Below are 20,198 nucleotides of genomic sequence, written 5' to 3'. Positions count from 1 at the left end.
GAGGTGGAAAGGATTAAAAAAATTTGTTCAGATTTGGAAATAGAATATCAGCTAAAGCATGAAGGTGAAAGTGATGAATATCGCTATAAAAATTTAGATGGAACATCACAAAATATAATATTTGATGATTTTAATGATTATGACTTGTTTGTATCAAATTCTAATAATATGAACCAGAAGCAACAATTTGATGCATATTTGGATGAACCTGTCTTACCTGGATCATCTGATTTTGACATTTTGAGTTGGTGAAAATTGAATAGTGTTAAGTATCCCATTTTACAAGAAATTGCAAGAGATATATTAGTCATCCCGTTATCTACCCGTTATCTAGTGTTGCATCAGAGTCTATTTTTAGTGTCTATGGTAGGATTGTAAGCCCACATCATAACAAACTTCATCCGAAGACGATAGAGGTTTTAATGTGCGCTCAAAATTGGATTGCAACTGAAGTTTTGACAGGCTAGTTTGTTTATTTTGTTTTACCTCTTTTTAGCATTTAATATATTAATAAACATTTTCTTTTATTACAAATATGTGACAATATAAGGTACTAGCACGGAAAAAGAAATGGTTAAACATTTAGCAACTGTTTTAGAAGATGCTGACGAAGATGGCGTGGTGACTACTCAAAGATTAACATTATTTTCTTATGATACTTTTTATTTTGTAGGAATGAACAATACTCACAACTAAGGATGGGATGATGCCAAGAAAGGAGAAAGATTTGAATGTGAAGTCATCGATGAAGACAGAAAGACGAGCAAACTTTATTCAATTGTATAAGACATTTGCCTTTAATTGACTTCCTTATTCAAACTTTATTTCATTTTAAGTTGTAATCTTATTTAATGGATTTGTGAGTTTTTAAATTGTGTTTATTTCGTAGATTAGCCTATTATATTTTGTTTATTTTTTTGTGAACTAGTCAAATTTTAAATACAATCACTTGAATTAAAAAAATGAGGAATTCGATAAACTTATTTAATGGATTTATGAGCTTCTAAACTGTGTTTATTAAACCCCGCGAGGAACTAATAGGAGAATCCATGCAGAATCTAGTAGGGGATTCCCCGCGGGGAATGAGTACGGGAATCCTCGTGGGGAAACAGGGAATGGGGCCCGTGGGGACCTCGTTTCCCCGACGGGGAATCCCCGCCCCCGTCCCCGCCTTCAAATGGGGGGATGGGGGGAATTTCCCCCACGGGGCCAGGGATGGGACACCCCCTCCCGACCCCGTTGCCAATCCTACTTCCTCCTGATTACGTCCCGATTAACTACTATGACTCCATAATTTTGGTCAACGGTAGCTTCAATTCCTCCACTAGTCTTTGGTGTATGAAGTTATGGGTGGCTCCAAAGTCGATCATCACCACCATTTCCCTTCTAGCTAATAGCCCTTTCAATTTCATCATTCCTTCTAGAGGGTTGGAAATCTTCTCCCACAAGCCAAACTTGATCAGGCATAAAAATGCCTAATCCCCTACCTCAGTCGTAGCCCCTCCTTAAACTCCCGTACAACCCTCTTGGTCCCCACTTTTCTAACAAACTCCATAATACTCCTTAGTCCCCCATTTCCTCCACAATTCCTTTCTTACCCCTGCGTTTATAAGTGTGTATAATTGGGGCCTCCAACTATACTTCTTAGATAACTTTTAAGTTTTACTTCTCAAAACCACAAAGTTGACAGATAACACATTCCCAGGCTCTGCTACGAGTCCTTAACAAGTATATTTCTGCTTGAGGCTCACTTCCTACCATGAAATTTTGCAAGCGATTCTGAGAATCTTGTAGTTGTTTGGTCCTCGGAATCAAAATTCCAGACCCAAAACCATTGAAGTTATTGTTATCATATAACACATCATTATTATTATTAATGAACTGACATCCAATGAAATAAAGTCTCCCTTTTTATGAGAAGAAAAAAACTATTTCCCAAATAAGCGTGTACCATATTCTTGGGGATAACAAGAATGTTACTATATATTAATTTACTTGTAATCTTCTTCTCAGTTTGCACCACAACCCACTTTTGGTATGTATAGTGGCACCAGTGACAAGTTCCACAGATTCTGGACTTCCTCTTAGTTCCACATCAAACTTCTGCAGTAACATGGCTAGTGCTATAGTTGACTCCATTAGAGCAAATTGATCCCCAACACATTTTCTAGGTCCTCCACCAAATGGTAAGAAGGAAAAGTCTGATACAATCTGAGATAGGTGTCGGAATAATTCATCAACTGATATTAATTGTTATGCAGCTGTTTTAGATTAGGATCAATGGTTGTCAAGTTACCTCATTTGGATATAGAGCTCCAGGGCTTCTTGATGGGTCGAAACCGTCCCATCCTTCAATTCCCTCGCTTGTCCTCTTTACTTTAAATCTTTCTGGTTCAAATTCTTGAGGGTTTGCCCAGAAGTATGGAGATCTGTGGAGATTGTAAACCTATAGCAACACATTTAGAGAGGTTACAGAATAGATACATGAAAGGAGAGTAGAAGACATAGAAAGCAAGAAGTCCAAAGCCAAAGAGTGAAAGTGGCATCCTCGTAAAATACTTTCAGCTTTGCAATAAAAGAATCAATGCAGTTGTCATTACATTACAATTAAAAACACTCAGAACTAAGCTCTTCCAGTGCAATCTTCCACTTACAGAGATGAAGATGTCAGTCCCTGCAGGTATTGCATATCCATTTTTGTCACCATTGTATCCTCCTGCATAATTACATTGGATACATGGCTTAAGTGTATAATAAACAGCATCAGGAATTCGTATCTTTAAGTCGAGGAAGTGGGGGAGAGGATCATTTGACTAAACGTTCTGTATGCTTATCAAATGGTATAACATCCACATTTCACACTACAGGCTTTTCTTATTTATTTACTATTTTTAAAAATTGTCCAATTATAATTATAATTTTATAGGTTTATCATATTTTAATAAGCAAATACTGGAAGCAGGTTTTGTTTAAATATATGTGTTAAAATGATGGCATAATTATGAAAACATGTCTTCACTGCATATCCTGTGATTTTCTCTTCAATTCATAATGGTTCATCAATCAACAAAACCTTCAAGTCGAACAGCACTTCTTAGCTAGATCTAGCTCGTCATAACATATTCAGGACATGGTGTGATTTAAACAGCAATTTTCCCTTTAATTTTCTTTTTCATCTCTTGCATGTAAACATTATTTTCAATTAGTACCTGGCAATGTATCCGGTTTGAGAGCTCGTCTTATTAGCAATGGTGGCTGAGGAAACAAACGAAGAGTCTCTGCGACAATAAGTCTGATGTACCTGACAATGTATTACAGATCCATATGTATCAAACTTCACTCAAGCAAGGAACTTTTTGATGTTAGAATTTTTCTTTTTTTGAAGAAGGGGGTGGTGAGGCAGGCAAAAGAATGTTTTAACTCTCGTGGGCTCAAACCTTACTCAGGAGGGAGATGACCTAGTTCCTTGATTAAGGCAGGTTTGAATTGACTTTCAAAGTGCTTAAAACCAAGCACTTAGAAAGTCAATCCAAATCGGCCTTAATTGGGATTATTTCATTACCTGGTTCCTATCATTTAAGAACAACATAAATTTGAGAACTAATACCGTCAAGAAGAATGAATTTCTTATTTGGGTATAGTGTTATTTCTTCACCCATGTACTATCTTAATGGGCTCTAAATCTTGTGAATGTACCAGAAACAACTGTATATAAATCTCCATAGATAATCAATGCCATTGAAATCATTCAAAACTCATTGCGAGCCCATTTGATAAAGTTTTTGTTTATAGGTTTCTATTTTGAAAAAACTACTTGCCTACTATTACTTTTCCTTGTTTTCTAATCTTCCTTTGAAATAGTTTCTGAAATCCTAGCCAAATTTAAAAAACTAGCCATTTCCAAAAAATTAGATGAGATTTTGGAAGTGTTTTAAGAAGTGAAAAATTAAACAAAAAGAAGTAGGAATATGTGATTTCCATAACGAAGATCTATTGCAAAGTTTAGGAGTACATTCCGTAAACTTAAATCTTTAAACCTCGAAACCAAAAACAAGATTGACATCAAACTGGCATTAAAAGTTCTAATTATAGAAGCAGTTCCATCAAATTTAAAAATACACGTTATCTGTAGAACAGCTTGGTCAATGACAGTCAAATCCGGATGTTAACAAGTAGAGTTTGCATGAGGAAAGATTCAACGCCATTACAGCATGGACATTACTAACACTAATTGCAGCAGCCTCATAAGGTATTAATCTCTTGCAAATTATTAATATAAAACTATGATTCAATAGCATCCTAGCATGGAGAAGATGAAACTAAATATGCTCAGAAATCTATGTAAATCAGACTAACTGAATTGACGTGTCTCCATTTTATCTCTTAAGCTTTGAGAAAAAGTAAATGAGTATTAAGCAGAATACTTGGAAACAGATGACGTCCTTACTTCAATCCTTTAAGCAATTCAAAAGTTGGCCTCCCACTGCCAAGAACCAAATCGATCTCTGCCTGAGCTTTTTTCATTTTTGAAGGGTTCTGTAAAACCAACATTGAAGCCTTATCTTAAACAGAAGAGGCTATCATAAAGCTTGGATGCATATCATTTTATAAATGATGACAACAAGGCAAAGCTAAATGCTTACTTGTGCAAGCAAAAAAACAGCCCATGTAAGCACAGCAGCAGTTGTTTCATGCCCGGCAATAAGCATTGTCATCAGATCATCCCTAAGCTGTTAATATTACAGATATGGACGTGAAAGTGTATTCAGGAAAACACATTCTGGTCATTTAGTAACTGCCTTTCGAACAATTTTCAGTCTCTTTCCCCCAAAACTATCCATATATTGTAATCTAACTCTTAAATCTTCCCAAACTCGCACCATTCCCACCAGCATAACTACCTACTGACATTGGATCCCACGCCTTACATTTCACTAAGCTATTCCTCTTACTCTCATATGCATATACATTTAGACTATCAGGGTTTATCAAAATCAATGTACCACATTTTATATAACAAATAGTCCCAAGTCAATATTGACTATGATACGTATAATTGGAGTCATTAAAATCAAAATGTAGGTCTCTACCTGCCGATCATCAACATCAACTCCCCGCATATCAACTAAGAAACGCAAAAGACTGGCATCCTGAAAATGATGACATAAACAATAAGGTGTTATGATTTTTCAGAAACGTCTACTAAAGTGAAACACCAATACCTGGAAAAGTAAACTTTAGAATCATTAATTTTCTCAGAAGATAGAAGAGACACCTTGAGATTTAAATAGTCCCTTTGCTGCAATTTCTCAACATCGGCTTCCTGTTAGGAGATGCAACCAAAGTCAAGTCCAGGCTGTTGCTTCAAACAAATTTGTTCTGACAAGCCTACACAATGAGTAACTAAGGTGTGTACTACTTAAAGGCACCTGTGACATGGAAAACAAAGTACAAATCTATGCCTTGCTTCAAACATGGAAGGAAAAAAGGGAAAATTTGGTCAAAACGTTCAGAAAAAAGAAGAATAGATTCTAAAACTGGCTTGTTAGTTACTTCTCCTGAAATATTATTATAAAAAAATGGAAGAAGAATCGTTCATGAATCTTGTAAGTTTCAATCAATAACCAACTAAGAACTAATTATATACGTTTCTCAAACAATGTGTTTTTTCAACAAGAAAATAAGCTCAGCACAGCCGTGGGTAGAGAGATGTTGAAGACTATTAGCAGGTGTAAATAAACAATCTTTGAGAATCAAAATGTTGTATACTTTACAAACATGATCGAGATTCAGTTTAATTCCTACAAGCTTGCATGGAAGACATTTCCATAGTCTTATGGCACAGCACTTTATGCATTCTAGTTAAGGTTTTGGTTTGATAGAAGGGGAATAGAATAACTGTTTTAGTCTAGGATATTGAGTGCATTTGGAATGGAGTTCACTTTGTGGCCATTAGTTCTCGATACTTTTCACACAAATATGTCATCCATAGTAGATATAGACCAATAAATTTAACTTCAGTCTGAGCATTGGAGCAGTCAACTTATAAAGAATGCAAAAAGTTACCATTAATAAGAAACTAAAAACCAAATGACAACATGACAAGATTTCCCACTTAGAAAAGTTTATTTCATCAAAACAACCCGCAACTTAAGTTTTAAGGCTCAACTCACCTCTCGGGTTTCTCTTGCATTTCGTATTAGTCCATCAAGGCAGTCATTAATAACCTTAAGGTCACTATGGAATTTACGCTGCCTTGGGACTATCCACCTTGCCAAAGGTACTTTCCAGTATGGGATATAGAAAGTTGATCTATGCTCTGCTTCAAAAAGGGTTCCATATACAGCCTGTAAGATATTTTTCAAAGTGCTGATCAAGAAAGTTTGATGATTATGTTTTAGGTATGCAACAAACATAAAATTAAAATGACAAAAACCACCATCACAAATTGTTGTCAATGATGAAAAATAAATATAACTAGACACCAGACAACTTGGATCATGTAATAGAGATGTTCCAAATCCAAGTCTGATAATGAGTAAGAAAGATGATATGTCTATTTTTAATGGTTCCACCCTTCAGAGAATGCCAATATATAAGCGCATAGTCAATCAGGACTTGGCACCATGTGTAAGGTTATCAGGTCTAGAAAACAATTATTTATGGTAAAAGTATCATTTAAGATCCTTGTTATAAAAACTATCATCAATCAAGCCAGATACTTCGTTATGTTATCCTTAACCCACTACAGAATAACTAGTAATGCGGATTTTATAGAATAATATCATTTTCTCCCTGAGATATGGACAAAGATAGAGATATAGATGTCTATGAACTGGGAAAACGGCCAGCAATTTGAACTCACAATTTCAAATTATAACAGAAAAAAATATTCATCTAAGAGGTAACCAAAACTTCATTAGTGAAACAAAAAGCAGCGTTTCAGTGTGTGGGATTATAGTGCAGATCGTTTTCCTTTCTTCAGACCTTAATCACTGGGGATTCTTTGGTTACAGAACCAAAATCATAGTTGAAAACACCAAGTCCAATGATATCAAGAGCCAAACTCGAAAACTCTGCTTCCATATCCAACTCAATGGTTTTTTCCTCCTGAAGTTCACCTTCTCCTAGAAGCTTCTCCAATTTCAGTATTGATCGTTCTGAACAATCAGTGAACACTTTGGTCATAGCTTCCAAGTACAAGGCATGAAATCCAGGAGCTATAACTGTAATTCAAAATGAAATAAATCAACATCTCTAACAGGTTGTAAAGCCGAAGTTAAGACATTGATCAAATCACAAAAAGAATTTCCATTTTCTCCATTTGCTCACCTCGTCTCCTCTGCTTCCAAGTGTCAAGATCAGCTGGTATTAGTCCTTTACCCATTATCGGTTCTAGAATATCAGCAAGCACTCCCTAGTTGAGTATATTTATAGTAGCAATAAGACGTTATGACAGCACAACTGAATATTACACTGCCTACTTGCCTAGCAAACAGAAAGAGAGAAGTAGATTCAAAATCTTACCTTGTCATAACCAAATGCGTTTTCACGAAGAATATATCTTGCCACAATAGGATCTGATACAACAACAAATGCTTTTGGTCCAAAGGCAAGTTTATAAACAGATCCATGCTGCAAATGAAGAAAAAAAAGAATGGAAAGAAATGGATGTTTAGATCTCATTAGCAGACAAAATGAAAAGGTGCACAGAAATTTCTGAAAAACGATTTTGCATATCGCGTTAACGTCATAAGAGGGAGTGAGTGTCCTCATAGGGAACTAATATTTCAGTTGAAGAAACTGATGAGAAATTTATGAAAGATGTACATACCTCTAAAAACCAATCATACAGTGCAAAGAAAAGTGGGCGGCCAAACAAATCAGAGACTGCACCTTCAGCAATCGGCATAGATCCCAAATTTCCACCACTTAACAAATTGGTAAGAAGATTACTGGCATTGTCAAGTAGATTTCTTTTTGTTTTCGGTTCATCAACTCCAGTTGACTGGCATCTACACAAACATTTCACACGATTGCCCCATAAACAACAAGTTCCACAACATAACCACATCCTTCCCCTTCATCTAACACCCCCAAACAAAACAACAAAAATTATAACGAATTTGGATGAATTAAGACAAATTTCTGTCTCCTTGAGTTAACATGAAACCTGCAAGTAAAGAGAAAGTACAATGTTCGTACTTCCTTCAATTACATTCCCTAACTACACTGAAAGGAAGAAGATTGAAAGTTCAAATAGATAATGATATTTTTTGCAACACCATTTAGAAAGAAACCACTATAAAAGAATAACAGGTGAAAACTATTAGCCAGGGCTAAATTCAGGAGGAAATGAAGTTACATTTCGAGTTCAGACCAATAATTATCTCTGTTGCAACATCATTTGAACAAAGAAGCATCCACAAAGAGACTCAAAAGCTAAAGCTCTAAACAGAACTGAAAAGGCAGCAGAAATCCTAAACCCATGATTGGATTTCAAAAAAATTAGTGAAAAGAACAGTGAACACAAGCTTACATATGTCATCTAGCAGAAAATCCACGCAAACTTCCACCCAATAAAACTCATGAAACCAGCTGAAAGAGAAGTGAAAATCTACAAAGAAGAAAAATTGAAACGGTTACCTGAAAAGCGGAGCTCTAAGATTGGATTTGAGAAATTTGGTGGGTTGTCTCGGCAAACCCAGGTACCCAAATTCATTTCTCTGCAGATTTCCATGGAAGAAAGCAGAAGGCAGGTTCGAAAGGGAAGTGGCAGCCATTGCCATTCCCAAGAGACACACCAATCTTCAACAAAGAAACTGAGCAGCGACGCTAAATAAGTAATAAATCACTGAATGCACAAAAGGGGAGGAAGAAAATTGAAAAATACTCTAAATTCAGCGAAGATATGAAATGAACCGTTCGGGTAGGATTGGGAGATAGACTTTTTTATTTCTTCAAAAAGAAAATAACTTTTTTCCTTCGTCTGTTTTCTCTAATCTTTAGAACGAAAACCCACCAAGGATTTGGATTGTCTAACCCAATAAAGCGCACTATTGAAGAGCATCCAAAAATTGGGGCAAATGACGCCTACTTTCCGGCGATTGTTGCAGCCCCCACTTGCACTTTCTGGGAAAATGCTTATCTGCTGAATGATATTTTGGGTTGGTAAGATGAGAACTGAAATTTAGTGACAAGTGATGCGTAAAAGCTGTCCACTACCTCTAGATTTTAGGAATAGTTTGTCTTAAATTCACTTGAACGTGTGAAATTTGTATGTTTGTTTGTTTTAGGAATTGTGTTAAGCGATACTTAGAACTATTACTTCGCATGCCAATTATTACTTTATAAGAAATTCGATTCATGAATTTTTTTCTCGGTCTGTTTTCTCTAATCTAGATTGTGAAAATAATTCTCGAATTTTAAATCATGTTGAATGTTAATAAGTTTTGTTTTCTTTGCTCAACATGTAAGTATTTCTTTTTTTTTAAAAAAACATATAAGTATTTTTAGTCGAAATTTAAAAATTTAAAAATAATAATGGAAGAATACAAAATTCGTAAAAAATAAAAATGAAAGAATATAATAGTACATAAAACCAAGCCAGTAAAAAGAGGCCAAAACCATGAAGCAAACGATAAAAAAGAGCTGAATGAAGCAAAATAAGACTTATGAACATATGAATAACTCTTACATCGTCCTAAAAAGAATAAATAACTTCATCGCTGACTAAAGTCTACAAAGAAATTTAAAATCTAACAAAAGATCAAACATTTCTAAAATGTGTGTTTGGATTTTTTTTTTTTTTTTTTTTTTTAAATTTCAAAACTTGACTTATCCCTAGAAAAGTATGAAACAAAACAAAGAAACTTGAAAATGATGTTTATAAACTTAATTGTTGTCCATCTTAATAATTAAGAGATATTACACAAATCAATCTTATCAATGTATGATTAAATATTGAAAGTGAGGAAATAATTACTGAAAAATACTAGAATCATTATTACCTATACTTAATAATTGCTATAAAATGTATAGTTCACAACACACAGTCAACAACCCTCAAAACATGAACTTAAAAGAAACGGGAGAAATCAATTTTATACACAACGAACAAAGAACAAAAAGAAAGAAAAATATCAATCTCACAAATAAGCACAACGAAATTGTGTTTCAAGAACGACCCAAGAGTATTACTTAGGATATAGAGAACCTTCTCCTTCTAGGCTTTGTAATGTCGACCCCATCATCAATATTAGAAGTGTCTTTAGAGCCATGACGAAAGGGATTTAATTTCCCGAGTGTTTTGGAGACAGAGGAGAAGAAGGTAGCCTTGGTTCTAGAGGTCGGTGCTTTCATGGAAGATGTTCCTTGGGAACTCTTCTGCATATCAGATATGTAGAGCTTCATCTTCATTAATTCAGACCTTAATGCCTCATTCTCTTTCACTAATGACACGTCTGCTTGAGCTTGAGTCCTTGTCATGGCAGCATCTTGGATGTTCCGATCCTCTGGCGTGCCACTTCTTAGTTTCAGCTGATCATAATAGAGTGCATGAAGAACGATTTGCACTGGTAACCGCTTGTTCTGTGACGCATGTACTCGTGCTTCATATGATAGCTTCAATGGGTCCATCACACTACATACCTTCTCCCGTTCAATCTCATCAAGATTTGGGTGTGCCTGTAAATTAAATTACAAGTTTAATCTATGAAAGTAGAGGTCGTGTTTATAAGCTTATTTTTTTTTCAAGAGAAAGTAAGGAAGGCAAACCTTGAGATATATATCAATAGCTCTATAAAGATCATCATCAACCTTGCGAGCAAATTTGGGTATGATATTGGCAATCCCATTAAATTTGGATATACTTAGTTCATTATAAGTAGCAATTTCCCCCAAATACGCATCCACCGTCTTCGCCACTCTCTGCATCGAAACAGAGCAAATCTCCTTAAAATCTCCGGCATTAAACACCGCCACACTCTTCTCCCTTTCCACAAATCCCAATATTATCCTCCTTATACTTTCCAATTCCACCAGCCTCTCCCCGTCGTACGTGAACGACAACATCAGCAGATCATCCACCGTTAAATGTTCCAGCACCATCGAAATCCGCTTCTCCAGTTCGTTCTTGCAGGCGGTGGTGGTTTTCAGGTAAATCGCTGATCGGAGAAGGCAGCAGAGGAAGTGAATTGGGAAAGCGGCTTTGTCGGAAGGTAAGAGAGAAACTATTGATTCTAGGAGGTGGCGTTGTTTGACTCTGGTGGTGTTGTCGGAATCGTCGGAATAACTGGGGGCCGGAAGAGATGATGATCTGAGGGCGGTGCCGGAGTGGTCACGGACTAGATCGCGGAGAGATCTCTCTGTGTAGGTGATTAGAGCGGCGGAGAGAGTGGCGGTTTTGGCTCCACGAGATTTCATTGCGGTGATGATTTTGGTGAAGAATTCGATGTCGATTATGGTTAGTTCCTCTGTCCACCAATTTGGTGGTGATCGACTTGGGAAGTTCGCCTCGTTGCAAGCCTTCACACAAGAGGATGGTGGGTGTCAAATAAGTTTTTAAACTTTTATTTATTTATTTATTTTTTCAGTTCATTCATAATTTGATCCAAAACTCTACGCCTCCATTCGACACTCATTTTAGTTTTTAAAACTTAAATTTATTTATTCCCTATTTCTTCTAATAATTTGTATATTTCTTTTAATCCAATTCAATTCTTAACCAAAATTTCAAAACAATAATAAATTCTTAACTTTATATATATATATATATATATATATTTTTTTTGGTTTTTAAAAATTAGTTAGGAGGAGGGTGTACCTTGGAACTGATAACATCCACACATCTATGGACGATGTAAAGGTCTTCAGCCATGGGAAGGAGATGGTGGGAAGATTTAAGAACAACAATGGCTCCAGAAAGGCTGGAGAGAGCCACTTGTGAGAGGAAATCTTCGGTCCGACCCACGAGATTGTTGTCGCAGTATTTATCCGTCATTTGCAAGTACTCTGCAGCACATCGGAGCGCTGCTACGTTGTGTACTGTGATCTCAAAGTTGACTCCGTAACAAAACTTGGCTGCCTTCTCAAAAGTTTCAGCCCCGCCGGGGATGTCCGTTAGATCGATCCTTGTTAGATCTGCCTCAGTCGATTCCATTATCAATTTCCTTATGTAGTTGCTCTTCGCTACCAACATGAACTGCACATTCCAAATCCAGTTATTATTTAGTCCCTGCACTTTAATTCCTAATCATTCTTAATTAAACTATTTAATTAAAGAAATTCTTTAGTCCTAACACCCACATCATGGAATTGATATTAATAAGTCGTCTCACTCCATCTCACCCAATTCCTTCCTATCAGTCAAAATGAGCATAGTTCACTTGTATTACCTTAAAGTTAAAAGGTTCAATTTCCCACGTCACATATTGTTTTTTTTTTAAAAAATTCCTTTTCCCGATAAATTTTATCAAAATTAAGTACTAATTTTTATTGCTTACTAATTTATAAACAAATTTGATCTTCAATCTATAGGTGTAAAATGTTTTATTATATTTTAAGATAAAGTTGCTTTAATGGCCCTTAAATTTTGAAGAATATGAGCTTTTGGTCCTAAATTTTCACAATTTTATTGAGTAGAGGCGATTATTTTTAAAATTAATTTTCTAACTTAAAATGTTAGGATTATTTAAATTTGAAATTATTTTATGGACTTTTTAAACCTATTCATAAAAATTATAAATCTAAAGAGTTAGATTCTAAAAATTCATATACCAAATGCATCTATTCTTAAAACTCGAGGATTAAGAAAATATATTTTCAGAATTCATGGATCAAAACACACAAATCCTTTAAAACTAGATAACTAAAAAAAAGTAATTTTACTTAAACTTCACAAATTGTAAAATACTACTATTAAATCATTATTTATTAAAATTAAGAGATTAAATTATTATAAATTGAAAATAAAAGAGAGTAAATTATTAGTAGAATAAAAATGACCTTGTGAAGTGGAAAATGTGCTTCGCCGACCGCAACCACAACATCAGTTGGAATGTCTTGAGAGAAAATCCTTAAAACAAAGAGATTGCAAAAGATTAGGCAACATTTTTCATGCCTAACTAAAAATTTCTATGGAACATATGATATCAACACATACCATTGCCCCGTTCTTTCCATTGCAATGGACATCCTGTTGTTTCCCTTCATAGATGAACTCATACTTCACTCGATCGCACCTCGTATTTTCTAATACAACTATTATAATATCGAAAAAAAGAAAAAAAATATAACGTTAAACATTATAACAATTTATACTATTGTTCAAATTTCAATTGATTTAGAGTTCACTTTTTTTTTTTGGGTAATCGTAATTGATAACATTTTTAGGAATAATAACCAAGTATATAACATTATTTAAAGAAAATTGTAAATATAACAAAATCTATCAGTGATAAACTTCTATCGTTGATAGGCTCTTACTAGTGATATAGTCTATCACTGGTAGACTCCTACCAATAATATGGTCTATCATTGATAGACAATTTAAATTTGGCCATATTTGTAATTTTTTTTTACATTATGTTATATATACTAATACTTTGAATCTAATGTCTATATTTGCAATTGTCATTTTTTTTTTTTAAAAAAAAAATTATGTATCATATTTAAAAAGAAAATAAATGTGTACAAAATACTCCATGTAATTTTCATGTCAATTTCAATTTTTCTTTTGTTCTAACATTCGTTTAAAAAAAAAAAAAAAAAAAAAAATACAAAACCTTGCATAGTTTTGTTACAAACGTGTTCTCAAACCAAAATCTTTCATTCAAATATGTTTTCAAATTAAAATTTTTAGGACAAATGGCAAAAACCACATCTAAAGTATGGTGATAGTTGCAATCAAACTCTCAAATTTTCAATTGTAAAAATTGGGTCCCTAAACTTCTGTAAGTGTAAAAGTTTGACCCTTACGTTTATAATAATTATAGAAATTGGACCCACAAATGATAAAAATTGAACTATTAAACTCATACAAATGTTACAATTTACACAATTATATAAGTTTGAAAGTCCAACTTGACCCAATTTTAACATTTATATAATTTTGAGGGTTCAGTTTTTAAAATCGAAACTTTAAGGACATAATTGTATCTACCACCATACTTAAGTGGTTTTTGCAATTTGTCCAAATTTTCAATTGCCATTTCAATCAAGCATCATTTAAAGTATACTTTCAAACATTTGTCACATACCACTAATCAAAACATATAGACTAAATCATAACAAACATCCATGACTAAATAGTAATCCAGACTTAGAATCTTGTGATGATAAACTAAAACAATTTAGCGATCTAAATTTCTCTTGATTTCCGTCCCAAGATTTTAAAAAATTTCTACAATCATATTTTCGATACCGTCTAGGAGTAATATTGATATTTATAAAATTTAATTAAACTCTTTGTAAATTAATAGAACATATTATATCAAAATGTAAAATTTGGAGGGATGTGGAAACTACTTAGCTGATTAAAAAAAAAAAAAAATTACCGTTCTCAATCCAAACTCCAAATACTGGAGCAAACTTCAACCTCTCCTAGAAGCCTAAACAATATAAGAACAATATTTAAATGTTAGAACCAAGAGATTATTCAGAGAGGATATTCTTACTCAAAATTGACCATAAATCTAAATGAATCACTTCGATTCAGACCAAAACAATAAATAAAAAGCTTCCACGTGTAAAAAAAAACCTACTTTAATCGAATTCGAAAAGCTTTAAAGTGAGTTAATCGAATATAACTCGAAGACTTAAAAGAGCAATGATACTCACTGAATCTTTTTAAAAAGGGCTCGATTCCTTGCTGGTTGGTGCTCGAAAGCATCCGAACTTGTAGATCTGAACCTTACGAGTTATGGGTAAAGAATGTGGGAGGAAGTTGTGGCGGCGCCGGAGAGTGACTGGCGGCGGAGGGAGGTGGATCTGGCCGGATAGAATGAAGAAAGAATGAGTTTTTGATATAAAGAAAAGAATGGATATAGGTGCCAGCAGACATGATTGGGAGATGTGGCCATTTTTCCAGTTTGCAAAGATTTATGACCACAAATATAAGTGGCCAAGATTCATCCACCTTTGGGACCTCTAGATCCTGGCCCTTCCTGTGCCACGTCATCAGAATGTCTAATTCCGCACTGACAATGACCTAGACTCATTACATGTTAGGTTGAAACACCAAACATACCCTTCCTATTTAGTATTAACGCGTGGTTATATGATATATGGGAAAATAATTCTTCGAGTTTCGGTCGACTATCTTATAAGTTGGTGGAGTTACATTAAAGGAGAAATGGTGGAGCCAAGCTTAGGGAATGTATCCTGCAACCTCGAGGTCGGCTACACCCGTTCTAATACCCTACACTACATGTAACTTTAAGTGGGTGTTAGAGAAAGGACTTTATAAATATTCTCATGTCGCCAGTCTGAAGGGCTAAATGACTCTATCGAGGAACTGATCTAACTCATTTTGTGCTTAGTTGAGTTAAATGTTTTTTGTACTAACTTATTTGACCTAGCACCACATCGTTATAAACAACGCTGCTTCTAATTAACGAGGTTTCATGGTGATTAGTAAGGTGAGACACAAACATACCAAGGAAATTTTATCACTATGGTAATTTTGATATGACAACTAATTAATGAGAGTATTATTCAAGCAATGATTAGGCTACATCTAACCACATGGTCCAATTTTCTTTATAACACATCAAAAGAATTTAAAGAAAAATTACTTTAAACAAACGTTATCATATGACAATATCTTATTGGGTACAACCGATTGCAACTAAAGCTTTTTTCTTATCCATATACAATAGTGACATAAAATTTTCATGGGGACATACAGGTCCTTTTCCAATTTGAAGGATAGAGGAAGGAAGAAGTAAAATCAATTCAATCAAATATATCCATTTAACATCCATCCAAGTAAAACTTTTAGACAACCAATGAAAAAGCTTAGCTTGTGAGTGAGTACCCATTGTTAAATATGATTATGAAAGGTTTGCCTATTCCCTTGTCTTTCCCTTTCATCATCAATGCCTTTTGACAAAATGCGAAAGGGACATTCTCAACCTCCCCGCTCCCTTCCTTTCACTATTGTTTTCAAATAACCAAATTTAATATACGTTCAAAATTGTTATGGATTACTCCGGCCAAGGCTCAAAATCTACCGACCCAAACTAAGAAAAACTAGGAGGCGACATAGAGGAGCGACATCTCAAAAAAGAAAGTTAGAGTCTCGAGTTTTATGACGACCCACCAAGCCGATAAATGTATACTAATTGAAAAATAATCGAGCTGCATTCGGTCTGATGCTCTGTAGCCTCGATCACCGTAAACTATTATGGCATCACTAGCTAGAGTTACACATAACTATGTTAGATGAAGATCATTATAAATAACCTAATTCAACGGCTCTAAGAGAAAAGAGTAAGTAATCTCCAAAGGAGATCATTGATCTTTACTTTTGGGTGTTTAGTTGAACTATACATTCCTTATATCAAATTAGGCAACAAAGTGTGGTAGACTCAACACCACAATGATGTGAAGATATTTCACTTAATCGACTTCAAAAACGAGTCCAAACTAAGAGGAGTGGGTCGAAGGTCAAGCCTATAACAATAATGAATGCGTGCATATGATCTGAGCACCAACAAAAATAACCAACCTTTTATTTGACACACATATTTTAGAACACGATTTAACTATGTGAAGTCTACACATTTGTTAAGAAATTTCAACTTCCTTGCTCCAATATATTTCTCATAACTCCTTCAAACCAAAAAACATTTTCAATAAAAAATTATTTTAAACTAACTTACCAATTTAGGATTTTTACCCAATTAGAAATTTTGATTCAAATTATTCCACAAAGTGGTCAAACTTAAATCAAAAGATAAGTTAAGATACATTCCAAATCTGATTCACAATTTGGGCATAGTCAATTTTTCATTTCACGAATCAAAGATCGTTGTTTGCCTCAAATTTGTTATCTGAATTTTAAATATAACAATAATAAAGTTGTAGAATAAAACATGCTCTTAAGGATTTCAAAGAAAAAAAAAATATTATCTTTGAAGAACAATCTTCAATGTCTTCACCCAAATAAAATTGATCCTTCACAGTACTCACAAACCAAATTCACCCATAGGACACCATCAAAGGAGACTTCTCTGTTGTTCTCTTGGACAAGAAGAGTTTGTGGGAACTCTCGGAAGAACATGAAAGGGAAGAGAGATTTTTCTTTTCCTTTTGGAGGCTGAGATAATTTATGGAGAAATCAAGGTGTCTTTTCTTTCTATAAAGAACAATCAACTCTCGATCTCATCTCTATTTAACCGAATTGGTAACTCTCGTCCCACTCACTATTCCCTCCATCGTGGGGGAGGATTTTTTTTTAATAATGATAAATAATAAATATATAAGATATTTAGTAATTAAATATCAATTAAAAATGACACATTTGATTAATTGAATCATTAATTAAATTCAATTTAATCAATTTATTAAATATCACATATTTAATTTAATGTATATATATGAATCATATTCTAATATACATGTTCTCTCAAACTATACTTTTAATATGAATTTAATTCATATTAACTTAATAGTTATTCAAATATTAATACTCTCATATTATAAAGTTCAAATTTAAATCTAATTTAAGTTAACTTTATATTATAACGTATCTTATACATAATACTAATTGTATCATATACAATTAATTCCCTTGATTAATTTGAATATTTCAAATTCTTTCAATATTTAATATCCTTGTTTAACTCGTTGTGAGCTAGCAAGAAACCTAATGGACCTACTATTATAAACTCAAGTGATTCAAGATTAAATCATTAAACTCTTTAATTAAAATAATCAACATTCATTAGTTATGAGACAGTCCACTAAAGACCCATAGCTGCAACTGTGGTATATTTATGTGTCCATTGAATTAATTATATTTTGTAAGTCAACCATTCACAAATTATTCCTAATTACAGTTGGATCAAATTGTCGTTTTACCCCTATAGTTGGGTTTTATGTCCTAAAACTCGTGGTTTGTAAACAATAAACTTATTATGTTAATCAATATAAATGTTATTGAAGTTAGATTCGATAACATTGTTATTAAATCTTTAAATTGTTCATTTCGTTTTAGAAATAACCTAAATCCAATAAACTAAGATCCATGAACTTTATGTGGAGACATAAGAATGGATCAATTTCGAGTAAATAGCCAAAATGGTCTAATATACGAATAAGGCTAGGTACCTTATTCTGGGGATACTACTGAATGCGGTCCACTTTGTAGATGTTACAATTGTTGTAAAGTGCAAAAAATAAAGTGATCTTGATTCGTTCATGTGAAGACATACGAGTGGGGGCATCTTATGTAAAGAGTTTGTATAAAATCAGACCAAGAAATAAGTCACTTTTACTTTATAAGTTTACTGTTTAAGACTGACTATTTCAAAGCGATGACCTAGGTAACTTGACCTTAATCCTGAGCTAACTATGAACTTCTATTTTTTCGGGATTATCCTTAGATTTGCGTAGGTGAAGGTTGGCTCAACAGCTTTGGCTTAAAGCCTCCCATTTCAGGGTAAGACCGAGTAGATAGTTGGGGACATAGGGTGTAAGACAGAATTCACTCCTATACATTTTTAGGGTTAGTAGAGAGATTGTTCTCTTAACTACCGATTCCAAGTCTTGAACAAGGGGCCCCACCCTCTCATTGGCCCAAGAAGGGCTCAGTTTAGTGATTGGATGAAAAACCAATTATTCATTAAAGGATCAATGGGACTTAAGGAGCAAGATGTAATTCGGGGGTAAAACATCATTTGACCCAATCGTTATTACGAACAACCTGTACGTCGACTCACTGATTATAGTTAAATCAAGTGGACAGAAATATATCTACAGTGAGGGGAGTGCAATTACTGGGCTTTAGTAGAGTGACTCGATAGTTAATGAATGTTGATTAATTCTGTTTGTTTAAAGAGTTTAGTTAATTAATCTCGGATTGTTGGAGCTCATAATTTGTAGGTCCATTAGGTCCTCTTATTAACTCACAAACGGATTCAACCTTAGAATAGAATGATGTGTAAATTTAAAGTGGTCAAATTCGAATTGACGGAATCAGTAATTATATACGATATAATTACACTTTTAATTAACAAATTAAACAAAATTGGAGAATCGGATAATATTTAAATATAATTTAGATATTAAAATTACATGAATGGAGATTCATGTTTGTGGAATTAGTGGTGTAAATAATTTAATATTGGATATTAAATTATTTAATTAATTTTATTTAACATTAGAAATTTGAATTTTATATCAAATTCAATTTTTGTCTTAATTTAATTTTCTGAAATTTAAATTAAATAAAATTGATTTTTTGATATTAAAATTGAAAAGTAGGAAGTTGGTTTTTCCAACTCTTTTCACTCACAATTCCACTATTGATTGAGCTACTTGGTGTCAATATATTATGAAATTAGATTGCATGAAAGATTTGAATGAAAACTGAGTGTTTTTTCAGCTGAGAAGTGGTGCATGCATTCTGAATTTCTACTGAAAATCAATTGAAGAAAGGGTTCTTCAATACTAGACACCAAAAACCGGTTTTTTCTCTAAAAAAATCCCCTCAAATTTCAGCTCATTTTCAATCTCACAATTCAATTTAAGGTCCAAGAGAATAGTAGAAAAAATCAAGTAGTGGTCTATATCCTTTTGGAATGAAGATTGGAGTTGAATTCGTGGATTGAAAAAGGTCTTCAAAGGTAATTTCTCAAAACCCTATTTTTTTTTTTATTATGAACATGCTTTCTTAGTCGCTAAAATTGATAAATTAGAATGCTTAAAGATTCCGTTTGCTTATGCTAATTGCATGCTAACTTCAACAATAGTTACCTCGTATACCTTAAGTACCATTGATTCTTTAATGAACAATTTTGTTTATAGTCCAAACATAAACAAAGTCCCTCTCAGGCCAATGAGAAGGTGATGCCTCATTATTCAAATTTTGGAATCAACACTTAAGTGTACAATCTGTCTACTTTCTCCAAAGTCGGAAAGAAGTGAATTCCATCTCATGAAACTATGTTCTCAGCTCCTCAATTGATATCATT

At 33.8% G+C, this 20,198-nt stretch overlaps 2 protein-coding genes and 1 long non-coding RNA gene across 8 annotated transcripts; 1 reads left to right on the top strand and 2 right to left on the bottom strand.

Annotated features, from left to right (window-relative positions):
- Positions 1 to 1,846: 1,846 nt before the first annotated feature.
- On the bottom strand, positions 1,847 to 9,750 carry CYP97B3 (cytochrome P450, family 97, subfamily B, polypeptide 3). 6 transcript variants are annotated; one of them, XM_039042065.2, is made up of 15 exons: positions 9,023 to 9,317; positions 8,647 to 8,822; positions 7,835 to 8,015; positions 7,528 to 7,635; positions 7,333 to 7,417; positions 6,988 to 7,226; positions 6,174 to 6,347; positions 5,276 to 5,323; positions 5,091 to 5,150; positions 4,644 to 4,730; positions 4,448 to 4,536; positions 3,210 to 3,301; positions 2,655 to 2,716; positions 2,297 to 2,446; positions 1,847 to 2,211 (listed from the first exon to the last, which is right to left on the bottom strand). In XM_039042065.2, the coding sequence occupies exons 2-15, from the start codon at positions 8,787 to 8,789 to the stop codon at positions 1,987 to 1,989; spliced, it is 1,743 nt and encodes a 580-aa protein (XP_038897993.1). In that variant the 5' UTR covers positions 8,790 to 8,822; positions 9,023 to 9,317; the 3' UTR covers positions 1,847 to 1,986. The 6 variants fall into 6 exon arrangements, with proteins under 6 accessions (XP_038897993.1, XP_038898000.1, XP_038898013.1 ...); XM_039042072.2 differs by having other exon boundaries at positions 8,923 to 9,228; XM_039042085.2 differs by having other exon boundaries at positions 8,647 to 8,835; positions 9,023 to 9,223.
- A 231-nt stretch (positions 9,751 to 9,981) lies between these two features.
- On the bottom strand, positions 9,982 to 15,086 carry RPT2 (Phototropic-responsive NPH3 family protein). Its single transcript, XM_039040447.2, has 7 exons — positions 14,839 to 15,086; positions 14,556 to 14,609; positions 13,163 to 13,260; positions 13,006 to 13,075; positions 11,825 to 12,202; positions 10,777 to 11,526; positions 9,982 to 10,686 (listed from the first exon to the last, which is right to left on the bottom strand). The coding sequence occupies exons 3-7, from the start codon at positions 13,222 to 13,224 to the stop codon at positions 10,201 to 10,203; spliced, it is 1,746 nt and encodes a 581-aa protein (XP_038896375.1). The 5' UTR covers positions 13,225 to 13,260; positions 14,556 to 14,609; positions 14,839 to 15,086; the 3' UTR covers positions 9,982 to 10,200.
- Positions 11,404 to 12,305, top strand: LOC150038762 (uncharacterized). The gene is made up of 2 exons (XR_016526202.1): positions 11,404 to 11,543; positions 11,808 to 12,305. It is a non-coding gene; the product is annotated as an uncharacterized LOC150038762 (long non-coding RNA).
- Positions 15,087 to 20,198: the final 5,112 nt, after the last annotated feature.

The sequence above is a fragment of the Benincasa hispida genome, chromosome 1 (assembly GCF_027475165.1).
Source record: "Benincasa hispida cultivar pf3 chromosome 1, pf3_genome.v1.1, whole genome shotgun sequence".
Classification (NCBI taxonomy): domain Eukaryota; kingdom Viridiplantae; phylum Streptophyta; class Magnoliopsida; order Cucurbitales; family Cucurbitaceae; genus Benincasa; species Benincasa hispida.
The sequence above is the reverse complement of the archived record's forward strand: the minus strand, read 5'-3'. Positions and strand labels throughout refer to the sequence as shown.